At 48.1% G+C, this 16,890-nt stretch overlaps 1 protein-coding gene across 7 annotated transcripts in view; it reads left to right on the forward strand.

Annotated features, from left to right (window-relative positions):
• The window catches only part of P2RX7 (purinergic receptor P2X 7), a 77,311-nt gene that overhangs the window by 42,816 nt on the left and 17,605 nt on the right, over nucleotides 1-16,890 (forward strand). For all 7 annotated transcript variants that reach the window (XM_075568216.1, XM_075568217.1, XM_075568218.1 and 4 more), the window contains 3 exons: nucleotides 342-471; nucleotides 5,433-5,569; nucleotides 14,477-14,570. In XM_075568216.1, the coding sequence (XP_075424331.1) occupies nucleotides 342-471; nucleotides 5,433-5,569; nucleotides 14,477-14,570 (361 nt within the window). The remainder of the gene's footprint in view (nucleotides 1-341; nucleotides 472-5,432; nucleotides 5,570-14,476; nucleotides 14,571-16,890) is intronic.

Genomic DNA, 16,890 nt, shown 5'->3' on the forward strand with positions numbered 1-16,890 from the left:
TTTATTATTTCTTAATAATGTATATTATGCATTATAATAATTAGATTCATTTTGATTAGAAAATACATGTTTTGTATTAGCGCTACATTACACCAGGAGCGGCCAACGCCAGTCCTCAAGGGCCACCAAGAGGGTCAGGTTTCAGAATATCCCTGCTTCAGCACAGGTGGCTCAATCAAAGATTGCGCCACCTCTGCTGAAGCAGGGATATCTTTTAAACCTGACCTGTTGGTTGCCTTTGAGGACCGGGGTTGGCCGCTCCTGCGGTTGACTCTTGTATTTATATTATTATCGTATGCGATTATTAGCATTGTTCGACTTCTCGTTCTTTTCCACCACAGGAAAAACATCTTACCGGAATACAATATATCCTGCGTCTACGACCGAGTCAGTGCTCCCCAGTGCCCCATCTTCCGTTTAGCGGACATATTCAAGGAAGCAGGAGAGAACTTTTCACAAGTGGCCGTTTTGGTGTGTACCGCAAACAGGGAGCAATGCAGCTGTGATCATGTACATCTGCCTGGAGCCGACTGCTCCTCCAGCACCGGGAAGAGGCTCCACAGCACATTGTATAGGAGCGTCTTCCCCATCATGCATCCCTTAGCATCAGTGTATGATGGTACTTTGTGCCACATGTATGTGTTATGTCTTTTATGTCGGTACGTGGGTGGTCAAAACGCAGGGCCAGCTTTTGGGAATGCGGGGCCCTGTGCGATAAATAAGATTAGCCTTAAAGTACAATCCCTGTTACCGCGCAGCAACTAACGCCCGCCACATACGGGGACCTGTGCTATTATCTACTGTAACTGACACCTCTGCGCAGCGCGTTCGGAGGCTCATGTATACCACGGTCTGTTCTGGCCACTGGGGAATAAAAGTACACCCTGTCTGTCAGAACAACAAGTGCCACTACCTCCAACAAGCAGCACTGCGGCCTGTACTGTAACTCTAACCACTGCGGCCTGTACTGTAACTCTAACCACTGCAACACTGCGGCCTGTACTGTAACTCTAACCACTGCAACACTGCGGCCTGTACTGTAACTCTAACCACTGCAACACTGCGGCCTGTACTGTAACTCTAACCACTGCAACACTGCGGCCTGTACTGTAACTCTAACCACTGCAACACTGCGGCCTGTACTGTAACTCTAACCACTGCAACACTGCGGCCTGTACTGTAACTCTAACCACTGCAACACTGCGGCCTGTACTGTAACTCTAACCACTGCGGCCTGTACTGTAACTCTAACCACTGCAACACTGCGGCCTGTACTGTAACTCTAACCACTGCGGCCTGTACTGTAACTCTAACCACTGCGGCCTGTACTGTAACTCTAACCACTGCAACACTGCGGCCTGTACTGTAACTCTAACCACTGCAACACTGCGGCCTGTACTGTAACTCTAACCACTGCAACACTGCGGCCTGTACTGTAACTCTAACCACTGCGGCCTGTACTGTAACTCTCACCACTGCAACACTGCGGCCTGTACTGTAACTCTAACCACTGCAACACTGCGGCCTGTACTGTAACTCTAACCACTGCAACACTGCGGCCTGTACTGTAACTCTAACCACTGCAACACTGCGGCCTGTACTGTAACTCTATCCAGTGCAACACTGCGGCCTGTACTGTAACTCTAACCACTGCGGCCTGTACTGTAACTCTAACCACTGCAACACTGCGGCCTGTACTGTAACTCTAACCACTGCAACACTGCGGCCTGTACTGTAACTCTATCCACTGCAACACTGCAGCCTGTACTGTAACTCTATCCACTGCGGCCTGTACTGTAACTCTAACCACTGCAACACTGCGGCCTGTACTGTAACTCTAACCACTGCAACACTGCGGCCTGTACTGTAACTCTAACCACTGCAACACTGCGGCCTGTACTGTAACTCTCACCACTGCAACACTGCGGCCTGTACTGTAACTCTAACCACTGCAACACTGCGGCCTGTACTGTAACTCTAACCACTGCAACACTGCGGCCTGTACTGTAACTCTAACCACTGCAACACTGCGGCCTGTACTGTAACTCTATCCAGTGCAACACTGCGGCCTGTACTGTAACTCTATCCAGTGCAACACTGCGGCCTGTACTGTAACTCTAACCACTGCAACACTGCGGCCTGTACTGTAACTCTAACCACTGCAACACTGCGGCCTGTACTGTAACTCTATCCACTGCAACACTGCGGCCTGTACTGTAACTCTATCCACTGCAACACTGCGGCCTGTACTGTAACTCTATCCACTGCGGCCTGTACTGTAACTCTATCCACTGCGGCCTGTACTGTAACTCTATCCACTGCAACACTGCGGCCTGTACTGTAACTCTATCCACTGCGGCCTGTACTGTAACTCTATCCACTGCAACACTGCGGCCTGTACTGTAACTCTAACCACTGCAACACTGCGGCCTGTACTGTAACTCTAACCACTGCAACACTGCGGCCTGTACTGTAACTCTATCCACTGCAACACTGCGGCCTGTACTGTAACTCTAACCACTTCAACACGTCGGCCTGTACTGTAACTCTAACCACTGCAACACTGCGGCCTGTACTGTAACTCTAACCACTGCAACACTGCGGCCTGTACTGTAACTCTAACCACTGCAACACTGCGGCCTGTACTGTAACTCTAACCACTGCGGCCTGTACTGTAACTCTAACCACTGCAACACTGCGGCCTGTACTGTAACTCTAACCACTGCAACACTGCGGCCTGTGCTGTAACTCTAACCACTGCAACACTGCGGCCTGTACTGTAACTCTAACCACTGCAACACTGCGGCCTGTACTGTAACTCTATACACTGCAACACTGCGGCCTGTACTGTAACTCTAACCACTGCAACACTGCGGCCTGTGCTGTAACTCTAACCACTGCGGCCTGTACTGTAACTCTAACCACTGCGGCCTGTACTGTAACTGTAACCACTGCAACACTGCGGCCTGTACTGTAACTGTAACCACTGCGGCCTGTACTGTAACTGTAACCACTGCAACACTGCGGCCTGTACTGTAACTCTATCCACTGCAACACTGCGGCCTGTACTGTAACTCTATCCAGTGCAACACTGCGGCCTGTACTGTAACTCTAACCACTGCAACACTGCGGCCTGTACTGTAACTGTAACCACTGCAACACTGCGGCCTGTACTGTAACTCTATCCACTGCAACACTGCGGCCTGTACTGTAACTCTATCCACTGCAACACTGCGGCCTGTACTGTAACTCTATCCACTGCAACACTGCGGCCTGTACTGTAACTCTAACCACTGCAACACTGCGGCCTGTACTGTAACTCTAATCACTGCAACACTGCGGCCTGTACTGTAACTCTATCCAGTGCAACACTGCGGCCTGTACTGTAACTCTATCCAGTGCAACACTGCGGCCTGTACTGTAACTCTAACCACTGCAACACTGCGGCCTGTACTGTAACTCTATCCAGTGCAACACTGCGGCCTGTACTGTAACTCTAACCACTGCAACACTGCGGCCTGTACTGTAACTAACCACTGCAACACTGCGGCCTGTACTGTAACTCTAACCACTGCAACACTGCGGCCTGTACTGTAACTCTAACCACTGCAACACTGCGGCCTGTACTGTAACTCTAACCACTGCAACACTGCGGCCTGTACTGTAACTCTATCCACTGCAACACTGCGGCCTGTACTGTAACTCTAACCACTGCAACACTGCGGCCTGTACTGTAACTCTATCCACTGCAACACTGCGGCCTGTACTGTAACTCTAACCACTGCAACACTGCGGCCTGTACTGTAACTCTAACCACTGCAACACTGCGGCCTGTACTGTAACTCTAACCACTGCAACACTGCGGCCTGTACTGTAACTCTAACCACTGCAAAACTGCGGCCTGTACTGTAACTCTATCCAGTGCAACACTGCGGCCTGTACTGTAACTCTAACCACTGCAACACTGCGGCCTGTACTGTAACTCTAACCACTGCAACACTGCGGCCTGTACTGTAACTCTAACCACTGCAACACTGCGGCCTGTACTGTAACTCTATCCAGTGCAACACTGCGGCCTGTACTGTAACTCTAACCACTGCAACACTGCGGCCTGTACTGTAACTCTAACCACTGCAACACTGCGGCCTGTACTGTAACTCTATCCACTGCAACACTGCGGCCTGTACTGTAACTCTATCCAGTGCAACACTGCGGCCTGTACTGTAACTCTAACCACTGCAACACTGCGGCCTGTACTGTAACTCTATCCAGTGCAACACTGCGGCCTGTACTGTAACTCTAACCACTGCAACACTGCGGCCTGTACTGTAACTCTAACCACTGCAACACTGCGGCCTGTACTGTAACTCTATCCACTGCAACACTGCGGCCTGTACTGTAACTCTATCCAGTGCAACACTGCGGCCTGTACTGTAACTCTAACCACTGCAACACTGCGGCCTGTACTGTAACTGTAACCACTGCAACACTGCGGCCTGTACTGTAACTCTATCCACTGCAACACTGCGGCCTGTACTGTAACTCTATCCACTGCAACACTGCGGCCTGTACTGTAACTCTAACCACTGCAACACTGCGGCCTGTACTGTAACTCTAACCACTGCAACACTGCGGCCTGTACTGTAACTCTATCCACTGCAACACTGCGGCCTGTACTGTAACTCTAACCACTGCAACACTGCGGCCTGTACTGTAACTCTAACCACTGCAACACTGCGGCCTGTACTGTAACTCTATCCACTGCAACACTGCGGCCTGTACTGTAACTCTATCCACTGCAACACTGCGGCCTGTACTGTAACTCTAACCACTGCAACACTGCGGCCTGTACTGTAACTCTAACCCCTGCAACACTGCGGCCTGTACTGTAACTCTAATCACTGCAACACTGCGGCCTGTACTGTAACTCTATCCAGTGCAACACTGCGGCCTGTACTGTAACTCTAACCACTGCGGCCTGTACTGTAACTAACCACTGCAACACTGCGGCCTGTACTGTAACTCTAACCACTGCAACACTGCGGCCTGTACTGTAACTCTAACCACTGCAACACTGCGGCCTGTACTGTAACTCTATCCACTGCAACACTGCGGCCTGTACTGTAACTCTAACCACTGCAACACTGCGGCCTGTACTGTAACTCTATCCACTGCAACACTGCCAGGATTCAAAGTGAGAGAGAAAGGCAGCAGGGGGATGAGTAGAGGTAGGTGGGCGATAGATGACCGTCATGTAGAAAAAAGCTGGACAGTGTCAAAGCCTTAAAGGTATCCGGCTTCCGCTGAATGCATCAGGCAGAGATGTATCCGTACCTTTTACTGCATGCGGTCACAAGCAGTGACAGCATACTGCCTCACAAACCATTTCTCTGCGTGGACGCGCCTCTCATCGCGCGTCTCTTCTATTTCAGGGGGGCGTGATGGGCATTGAGATAAACTGGGACTGCAATCTCGATTCGTGGTCCTATCACTGCCGTCCAAAGTACAGTTTCCGTCGCCTGGATGAGAAGGTCATTGATGAACGGTTGTACCCTGGTTATAACTTCAGGTATGGGAGAGCTAAATATTGTGTGGCATACGCAGAAAAACATCATGTCAAATATGTAACCCATCGGAGAGCACACACACACACACACACACACACACACACACACACACACACACACACACACACACACACACACACACACAGTGTAGTATCGTTACACAAACTAGTAACATAGTGACAAAAGCACATTTACTCCAATGTATAAAGACACATCAGAGAGGGCAGCGCGACTCCCCGTCCCACCTACCTTCTAACCGGAGACGCCTCTTGGTAACGGTGCCCCAGCCGGGGATGCTACTTTCATTAAGGATGCTACACTATGGCTGGATTTGTGGTGGGCTTTTCTATCTTCTAGTCACTTAAACCACCACAAGCGGCCCGGGAAACCCACAAGGAAGCCCCCTTCTAACATCTTAAAGCTGCAGACCCAGCAATATCCTACACGTGTCTTTTTTTTTCTTCAAATAAATCAGTTATGTACTATGAGAAAATACTTGTAGCATTTAAAAACAAAACAGACAATAAAAACAACAACTCTGAATGACATTTTTAATGTAACAAGCATTTTTTGTTTCTATACCAACCATTTACAAAGTCACATCCCCCCCTCTTCTGAAACAGGCTATGGCACACCCCTTTTTGAGCCCTGCCCTCTCTCTAGCAGTGCACCAATTGTATCTCGTGACTGCCTGGTCACATGATCTTCCCCCCAGAACTTACATGAACTATTCATCTTTGGTCCTCTTCTGCTGCACAGCCATTTAGTGAACCCCCGAGCCGAATCTTCGCTGATCGATCAGCAACTTGGCTAATTACTTATCAATGTGTGGATTGTATCAATGCCCATATTAAAGGGAGGACAAATAAAATATGCTGCTTTAAAGACTGCTAAAGGACATTCATTGCATGGTATTTACTAATAACTACTCATATGGACATACTGTACACATATTGTTTATCCTACTGTTAGTGAAGGGGGTGGGGGCTCTATGTTTGGTCTATAATGTAAAATGTGTATACTTATGGGGAGATTTGCTAAGCGCCAATGCAGGGTATCGCCCCCCCAATCTGCAGTTAACGTATCGATATAGCGACATCTCACATCCGAGCTTAGTAAATCCCTTAGTGTCCTTGTGATTTTCTCAGGACAGCACCAGGACCAGGACCAGCACCAGCACACCTAGGAGGGAATTCCCCTTTAAACGTTTCCAATGGCTTAACCCCCTGGGCCGATCCAGTCGCTTGCTGTTTATTTTGTATTGTTTGCTGTGGGTGAAACTGAAATGTGATTTAGCCATGAATATGTGCTGTACACCATCCAAACGGATGAAGGTGTTTGTTTAACATAATGGGATGTTAGTTAAACAAAGTCTTCTGCTGGAAGCACAATCGCTAACATTGCTGCCAGGGCCAGCTGCGTGAACACTTTCTAGCACAGTATGTAGCACGATACAGAGACGGTTAGAGCAGGGGTGGTCAACTCCACTCCTCAAGGGCCACCAACCGGAAAATGGTTTCGTTCCGTGCCACGGATCTGCAAGCTTAATCCACGGCAAACCCTCCCGGGAGCCGCAGGGTTAAACAGCGCTGCAATCTCTCTTCTTCCTGCGACAGACGCAGCGATCAAACGTACAGGTCTAAATAGGGACGCGATGTGATCAGCTGGCTTTATTTGGGCCGATGAGGACTTTAACCCAGGGGTGGCCAACACCAGTCCTCAAGGGCCACCAACAGGTCAGGTTTTAGGGATATCCCTGCTTGAGCATAGATGGTGCAGTCATTGACTGATTGAGCAGGGGCTTACTGGCAAATTTTAGCCCAGGGAGGGGGGGCGCAAGACCAACCAGCCCAAGAATCGGGCAGCCAACACACCATAAACAGACGCACACTACAGGTACCCAACACCCACTATACAAAGACACACGAACACACACACACACACACCAGATATAGTATACGCTCCATAGACTATACAATAAGAGCTCCATACACGTCCAAAATCACAACACACACACACACATACATACATGCCCGTGCCTAAAACGTTGGCGCCTGTGTTTTGCCAAGGCGATACTGCTGCCCGAAACGTTGCACAGTTGTTTTATTTTTTGTACTTTGAGGGAACGAATGAATGAAAAAAAATGTAATACTCCGAAGTGCTTTGGACAACCCCAGTGTTGTTGGTGTGTGTGTATATAGTGACAACTCGGTCACGTTGCAGGATCTTTGCTCTCATATTAACGGCAGGAGGCATGAGAATCTGTTAGCAGGTTTATGCTTACAGGCATAAAACAATGCAACTTTGAAACAAAATGCTTAGCTCCGCTCTGAGCACTAACTACACAGTACGCATTGTACTCCTAACTATCCCGGACAGCTACCCCACTTATCGGTTAAAGACAACTCAGGGATAGCTGAATCACAGGTAGTGTAACACAAGCAGACTACATTGTCCTTACTTTAGGCTCCTGAGGTAAGTCCATCTCCTGTGCCAGGGACATCCTCTGGGCAGCTTGACTTCCTCCTCGCTACATATGTATGTAGAGACAGTGTACTAATGAACTCCTGAAAAGTAGAAACCAAGGCAGCACGGAAGGAACGCGTAGTATAGGAACAAAGTAGAAGTCCAGCACACTTCTTGACAAAGGTCCAACCCGTCGATCACCAAATTAATTCACATTGATAAAAATCCCAAGTCTGCTTGACTTCTACTTTGTTTATATAGCGCCATTAATGTACATGCTGTAGCGCTTCACCGCAGTAATACACATGAAAATCATATTAATAACAAATAATACTGTAACAGGGACTTAAACGTGCAAAAGCACAATATTACTCTGACAATCTTCGCCAGAACACATCAAACCCCGCTAACTTCTAGAGGGTTATAAACAATATATTCCAGCCTTCTGGTCATCAACAACCAAGTAATATCACTAAGGGGGATATTACTCTGACAAACCCCACTGACATTGCAAATGCATTCAATAGTAACTTTGTGGGGTGTGCTACTAACTTATTAGCAAAACGCAACCCAAACCACAAACATGAACCTCATTCTGAGAGTACCCCCATAGCCTCCGCCTCCCCCAACACTGCCCACAATTTTCAATTTGGCCCAGTATCTGAAGAGGAAATTACACAAGCGCTCCTCAAATTAAAACTAAGCAGCCAATGCGGACCTGACTTACTGCAATCTAAGTTCCTAAGACTTGGTGCCCCAGCCATTGCCAAACCAATTGCTTCCATAGTCAACTCTATCCTGTCTGCAGGCCATATCTCTAAGACCTGGAAAACTGCCAGAATTGTCCCAATCTTCAAAAGTGGGGACAAAACACTGTATCACACTACAGGCCAATCTCTCTTCTCCCAATACTATCCAAAGTCATGGAAAAATTGTGTCCACTCCCAATTAAGCAATTCCTATACCAAGACAAATTTCCCTAGCCAATTCCAATCTGACTTTTTCCCCAAACACTCCATGGTAACTACCCTGCTAAAAGTTTGCAATGAGATCCAGTGTGGAATTGAACTGGGACAACCCACTTATGCAATATTCCTAGATTTTGCAAAGGCTTTTGATACTGTTGATCATGTTATCTTGCTTAACAAACTCCAGTGCTCTGGAATAGGCAAGCATGCTTTAAACTGGTTTTATTCCTACTTATCGGGTAGATCCCAACATGTGTCTCTCAGGCTCTAACTCCAACCCCTTAGATATCATCTGTGGGGTCCCGCAAAGCTCTGTTCTGGGGCCACTAATCTTCTCAGTGTTCATCAATGATCTTCCTACAGCTTGTAACGGAGCTTCAAATCACATGTATGCAGATGACACAATCTTATATGCACACAGCCATAGCCTCTCCGACCTTGAACACATACTTCAGTCTGACTTTTTGAGACTTGAAAATTGGATTTCCCAAAACAAACTGTTTTTAAACACTGACAAGACTGTAACAATGGTATTTGGGACCAAGGCTAAATTTTTAAAGCTTCCAATGACTGAGCTCCAGATCAGAATCAACGCTAATATCACCCCAACTCCTGTTACTAGTTTTAAATACTTGGGCATATGGTTTGACTCCCATTTAACATTTGGGATGCACATTGATACCCTGACATCCAAAACCTATACCAAACTAGGTGTACTTTACAGGAACAAATCCTCCCTAAGTCTGCTTGTCAGAAAGCGTATCGCACAGCAGATGCTAATGCCAATTATCGACTATGGGGACATAGTATATGGCTCGGCACCCCAAACCCACCCTAGCAAACTTGACACCCTCTACAATTCAATATGCCGTTTTGTTCTCCAATGCAACTACAGCACACATCACTGCGATATGCTCAAAGAACTAGATTGGTCATCACTAGAGTCTAGGCACAAAGTTCACCTTTCCTGTCTTGCCTTTAAATTCTTTCTGGGCAAGCTACCCAGCTACCTGAACAAGCTCCTCACCCCTACCACATGCAGTAATTATCTGAGATCTGACTCCAAAAGACTGTTCATGGTCCCAAGGTTCAGCAAAGTATCCGGACGCTCCTCCTCCTTCTCTTGGCATGCACCCCAAAACTGGAACAACCTAACAGAGACTGTCACAGCCGCCAGACTAAGTTCTTTCAAAACTAAAGCTGTCTCACATTTTAATCTGGTCTGTAACTGTTACATACGCCTATCTTTTATACTATATTAGTGAAAGCACTGTATGTTTGCCTGCCTGCCTGCCTGCCTGCCTGCCTGGATGTCCGGTGTCCCTAGCGGCAATCTCATTGGTCCCTTGGGCCGCCCGCCCCTGCACACCTCTCATTGGCCTCACACACTCACACCACCCCCTTGGCCCGCCCCCCACACCTCTCATTGGCCTGAGGCGGAGTGACGGGCCAAAGGTCCACAAAAAAAAAAAAAAAACACACACACACAGTGTCACACACACACACACACACACACACACACACACACACACACACACACACACCTCTCTGTCCTCTCCCCCCCCCCCATCACACTCACCTCCCTCCCACTCCATTCCCTCCCGCTCCACTCCCTCCCCGGCGGCGCCCGGAAGCCGTCCACTCCCTCCCGCTTCACTCACCTCCCTCTCACTCCATTCCCTCCCGCTCCACTCACCTCCCACTCCATTCCCTCCCAGTCCCTCCCCGGCGGGGGGACACGCGCCCACCTAAGAGGCGCCCGGAAGCCGCTCCATTCCCTCCCGCTCCACTCACCTCCCTCTCACTCCATTCCCTCCTGCTCCACTCACCTCCCACTCCATTCCCTCCCAGTCCCTCCCCGGCGGGGGGACACGCGCCCACCTAAGAGGCGCCCGGAAGCCGCTCCATTCCCTCCCGCTCCACTCCCTCCCTGGCGGGGGTTGGCACACGCGGCACCTAAGAGGCGGCCGGAAGCCGCTCCACTCCCTCCCGCACTCACCTCCCTCCCGCTCCACTCCCGCACTCACCTCCCTCCCGCTCTACTCCCTCCCGCACTCACCTCCCTCCACGGCGGGGGGACACGCGGCACCTAAGATGGCGGCGCCCCGAAGGAGAGGTGACGTGTGTGTGTGTGTGTGTGTGTCACTGTGTCACTGTGTGTGTGTGTCACTGTGTGTGTGTGTGTGTGTGTCACTGTGTGTGTGTGTCACTGTGTGTGTGTGTGTGTGTCACTGTGTGTGTGTGTCACTGTGTGTGTGTGTGTATGGGTCTCACTGTGTGTGTCTCACTGTGTGAGTGTGTGTGACACTGTGTGTGTGTCTCTCACTGTGTGTGTGTCTCTCACTGTGTGTGTGTGACACTGTGTGTGTGTCTCTCACTGTGTGTGTCACTGTGTGTGTGTGTCTGTGTCACATGGGGGGGGGGCAGGAGGGGAGAGAGAGGGGGGGAGCGGAGAAACATACAGGGGGAGTGGAGAGGAGAGACCCGGAAATTTTAACCAACCCACCCCCCTCCTGTCCACTCTCCCCCCCTCCTCCTCCTCCCGTCCACTCTCCCCCCCCCTCCTCCTCCTCCCGTCCGCTCTCCCCCCCTCCTCCTCCTCCCGTCCGCTCTCCCCCCCTCCTCCTCCCGTCCGCCCTCCCGTCCGCTCTCCGTCCGCCCTCCCGTCCGCTCTCCGTCCGCCCTTCCGTCCGCTCTCCGTCCGCCCTCCCGTCCGCCCTCCCGCCCGCTCTCCGTCCGCCCTCCCGCTCGCTCTCCGTCCGCCCTCCCGCCCGCTCTCCGTCCGCCCTCCCGCCCGCTCTCCGTCCGCCCTCCCGCCCGCTCTCCGTTCGCCCTCCCGCCAGCTCCGTCCGCCCTCCCATCCGCTCTCCGTCCGCTCTCCGTCCGCCCTCCCGTCCGCTCTCCGTCCGCCCTCCCGTCCGCCCTCCCGTCCGCTCTCCGTCCGCCCTCCCGTCCGCCCTCCCGTCCGCTATCAGTCCGCTCTCCGTCCGCCCTCCCGTCCGCTCTCCGTCCGCCCTCCCGTCCGCTCTCCCTCTCCCTCTCCTTCCGTCCGCTCTCCCTCTCCTTCCGTCCGCTCTCCCCCTCCTCCTAGCGGGAAATTTAACTCACGGGCAACGCCGGGTCTCTCAGCTACACACACACACACACACACACACACACACACACACACACACACACACACACACACACACACACACACACACACACACACACACACACACACACACACACACACACACGTAGGCACACACACACACACACACACACACACACACACACACATGTAGACACACACACACACACATGTAGGCACACACACACACACGCACATGTACACACACACATGTAGGCACACACACACACATGTAGGCACACACACACACACATGTAGGCACACACACACACATGTAGGCACACACACACACACATGTAGGCACACACACACACATGTAGGCACACACACACACGTCGACAGACACACACACATGTCCACAGACACACACATGTAGACACACACACATGTCCACAGACACACACATGTAGACACACACACACATGTAGACAGACACACACACACACACATGTAGACAGACACAAACACGTAGACAGACACACACACACACACACACGTAGACACACACACACACCTATACATACACACACCTATACACACACACACACACACACGTATACACACAGACACACGTATACACACAGACACACGTATACACACAGACACACGTATACACACAGACACACGTATACACACAGACACACGTAGACACACAGACACACGTAGACACATGTAGACACACGTAGACACACAGACACACGTAGACACACGTAGACACACGTAGACACACGTACACACGTACACACAGACACACGTACACACACACGTACACACACAGACACACGTACACACACAGACACACGTACACACACAGACACACGTACACACACAGACACACGTACACACACAGACACACGTACACACACAGACACACGTAAACACACACACACGAATACACACACACACAGACACACCTATACACACAGACACACGTATACACACAGACACACGTTTACACACACACGTATACACACGTATATACACACACGTATACACACGTACACACACACACACACACACACGTATACACACACACACGTAGGCGCACACATACACACACACGTAGACACACGTATACACACACACATGTAGACACACGTATTCACACACGTATACATACAGGCACACGTAGACACACACACACACGTAGACGCACACACACACACGTACACACACACACACGTATACACACACACACACACGTATACACACACACACATAGACACATATACACACGTAGACACACACGCACGTAGACACACACACATGTACACGTAGACACGTACACACACACATGTACACGTATACTCACACACATGTACACGTACACACACACATGGAGACATACACACACACATGTAGACATACACACGTATACATACACATAATGTATACACACACACATGTATACACACACGTGTATACACACACGTATACACACACACACACACGTGTATACACACACATGTATACACACACACACACACTATCCCCAGCACCACCACATCAGCACACCGCTATCCCATGCCCCCCCAGCACACTGGCATTCTCGGCTCCCCGCCATTCTCAGCCCCCATCAACACCATCAGCACCCACACATCGGCACCTTTGCACCTCCCCATCGGCACACCCACATCCGCACCCCCACATCAGCACCAAACCCTCCCAAATCAGCACACCGATACAATCACCATCAGTACAGCCACAGCAGCACTACCACCGCACATGGGCCGCGTTGACCACTCCTCACCCAAATGCCACACCCACACCACAAACATCCCGGGCAACGCCGGGGCTCTCAGCTAGTAATATATATTATCTCTAACTGTGCATGCACTGTCTTGTATATACTGTAATGTATAACCCTGTTCACTTATGTAACTATGTATTTGTAACCATGTATCTGTCGTTATAACTCTGTGCCCAGGACATACTTGAAAACAAGAGGTAACTCTCACTGTATTACTTCCTGGTAACACATTTTATAAATAAAAAACGAAACCCTGTTTAAATAAGGCTGCAATATAAGAGCTACAATATATACATTAATGGTGTTATATAAATAAAGATATACCTCCATCCATACAAGTGAAATCATTTTAACATAATAATATAAATGTTAGGTGACGGTCCTCGAATTTAATAAACTCCTAAAAGTTCGATAATATTTAAAGGGCTTCTAATTTTCATAAATATATTTCTTAGCAAAGTGAAAAGTCCGGAACAATATGTATAAATGCGCAGAAAGATGGACGTCTTCAGAGAACGTTTCTTTGCTGTGTAACTCGGATCCCTTGCCTAATATTATTATTATATAATAATTATTATTAATTCTTCTCCAGGTTTGCAAGGTACTACAAAAGCCAAGATGGGAAAGAGCGGAGGACCCTAATAAAAGCATATGGGATACGGTTTGACATCCAAGTCTATGGCATTGTAATCTTTACCTTTAAGTCGCACAAGCTATTTTCCCATCGCGTTGGTGACCCTGATTAAATGAATGTTATTTCCTTGCACGTAACGAATGTGAAAAAAAAGAAAAGTAGTGAGTGTGGTGCTCAACAATTGAAGAAGGTTCCCTTTGTAGAAAATGATTATATCATGAATAATTGTCCTGATGAAGGTGGAGTGTCCCCAATATTGTAGAAAGGAAAAGCTGGAAGGGATAAGTGTCTAGTGGAGTTTGCATGACATCCACAACTACGTACACTTCAATAAACACCCGACCAGATAATATGTATAAATGGATAATATCCGTATTGTGTACAGGAGACAATAAGGCACTGCAGCTCTTTACCTGTACATTGAATGGGACACTCTCATCATCTGGGGCGTGCAATCCATCCGATGTAAATTCAAAGTATTGGTGGGCGTAGATGGAGCACAGCCGAAGAAATCCTGCTTCTGGTTTCCAGAGAAGGAAAAATAGGCAGGCACTCCAAACTGACGAAATGATGAGTTTATTGCAAGCTAAACATACAGAAAAAACGGACTACATGAACGCACCTACGCGTTTCATGCAATAGCACTTTATCAAGGTGTACAAGGTAATGAAAAAGGCAGTGTTTCACCATCTCCCAAAGATTCATAAAACATTGGTCTCCCCCCCCCCCCCCTTGGGAGGCCAATTGTTTCTAGTATTGATTCTTTGGGAGATGGTGTTTCACGCTATGTGGACCATTTTCTTCAACCCTTGGTGCAACAATTGCCGTCCTATATTCGAGATAGCAGTGATTTAATCACTACTCTTGATGGCTTTGAATGGAAATGCAATATGATGTGGGTGACACTAGATATCACATCTCTATATACTGTCATATCCCATGAGCATGGATTGACAGCTGCTGGCTATTTCCTCAATCGGTCTGATTTATCACCTGCACAAATCACTTTTATTTTAGATTCTATTCACTATCTTTTGACGCACAATTTTTTTCTATTCAATGGGGTTCACTATCTCCAAACACGTGGAACAGCAATGGGCACTAGTTTTGCTCCATGCTACGCTAACCTCTTTATGGGGTGGTGGGAACTGTTACACGGGTTTGGAGGACTGAACAAGTATAGGGAGCACATTCTATTTTATAAGCATTATATTTATGACCTATTACTCATTTGGGAAGGTGATATCACTACACTGCACAAATTTATTTTAGCACTTAACACTAATTAGTTTAATCTTTCCTTCACTCACTCTTATCACCTAGAACACATAAACTACTTGGATTTATGTTTATATATTGATACTACACTCAACATTCAGACTACACTTTATCGAAAACCAAATTCCTGTAATACATTTTTAAGGCCCAGCAGCTGTCATCCTCCTGCCATGTTCAGAGGGATACCTAAAAGCCAGTTTATTAGAGCGCATCGTAATTGCTCGAGTGATTATGACTATCAACTTCAGGTAAATGACCTATATAGACGCTTTCTGCAGAGGGGTTATAATAGGAGGGACTTAGACATATCTATTAAGGAGGTCTCAACTATGGATAGGACATCCTTGTTGAGACATTAACCAAAACCAATAAGATCTAATGACAGTCCCTCCTTGATTACCTCATTCAGCAGACAAGCAGGAGCTATTAAATGTATTTTAAGAAAACATTGGAATGTGTTATCTTTAGATCCTGTTTTGAAGCCATATGTGGCGGCAGGCCCGAATGTTATCTTTAAGCGTGCCAAAACTTTGTCCAATTCATTATCACCCAGTCTTTTTGGATCAAAAAATGTGGAACAATCCTTGCTGCCTAAAGGATCATACTCTTGCACTCATTGCAAGGTATGTCCTAAAATGAACCAAAGTAAAACATTTTGTTCATTCATTACAAGAATGACTTATAATATCAAGTCATTTATTAATTGTAATTCCACCTTTATTATCTATTTGTTAAAATGTGGATGTGGCCGACAGTATGTCGGAAGGACCACTAGGTGCTTAAAAGTTAGGATACTTGAGCATTTAAGACTCATTAATAACGGAGATCAAAATCATCCCGTATCCAAACATTTTGCTAGTTGTCCGAATGGCAGTAAAGGTACTTTCACATTTCAGGGCATTGAACACATTCCGATGCCCCCAAGGGGTGGTGACAGAATCAAACAATTAGATAGACGTGAAGCATACTGGATCTTCACCTTGAGCTAGGCATGAACATTGATTGGGATCTAAGTAATTTTTTGTGATTTAAGCAACATTTTTGTGAAATTTCCATTATATACATACATAATATTTTACATTTACAATGTATAT

The sequence above is a fragment of the Ascaphus truei genome, chromosome 13 (genome assembly GCF_040206685.1).
Source record: "Ascaphus truei isolate aAscTru1 chromosome 13, aAscTru1.hap1, whole genome shotgun sequence".
Classification (NCBI taxonomy): domain Eukaryota; kingdom Metazoa; phylum Chordata; class Amphibia; order Anura; family Ascaphidae; genus Ascaphus; species Ascaphus truei.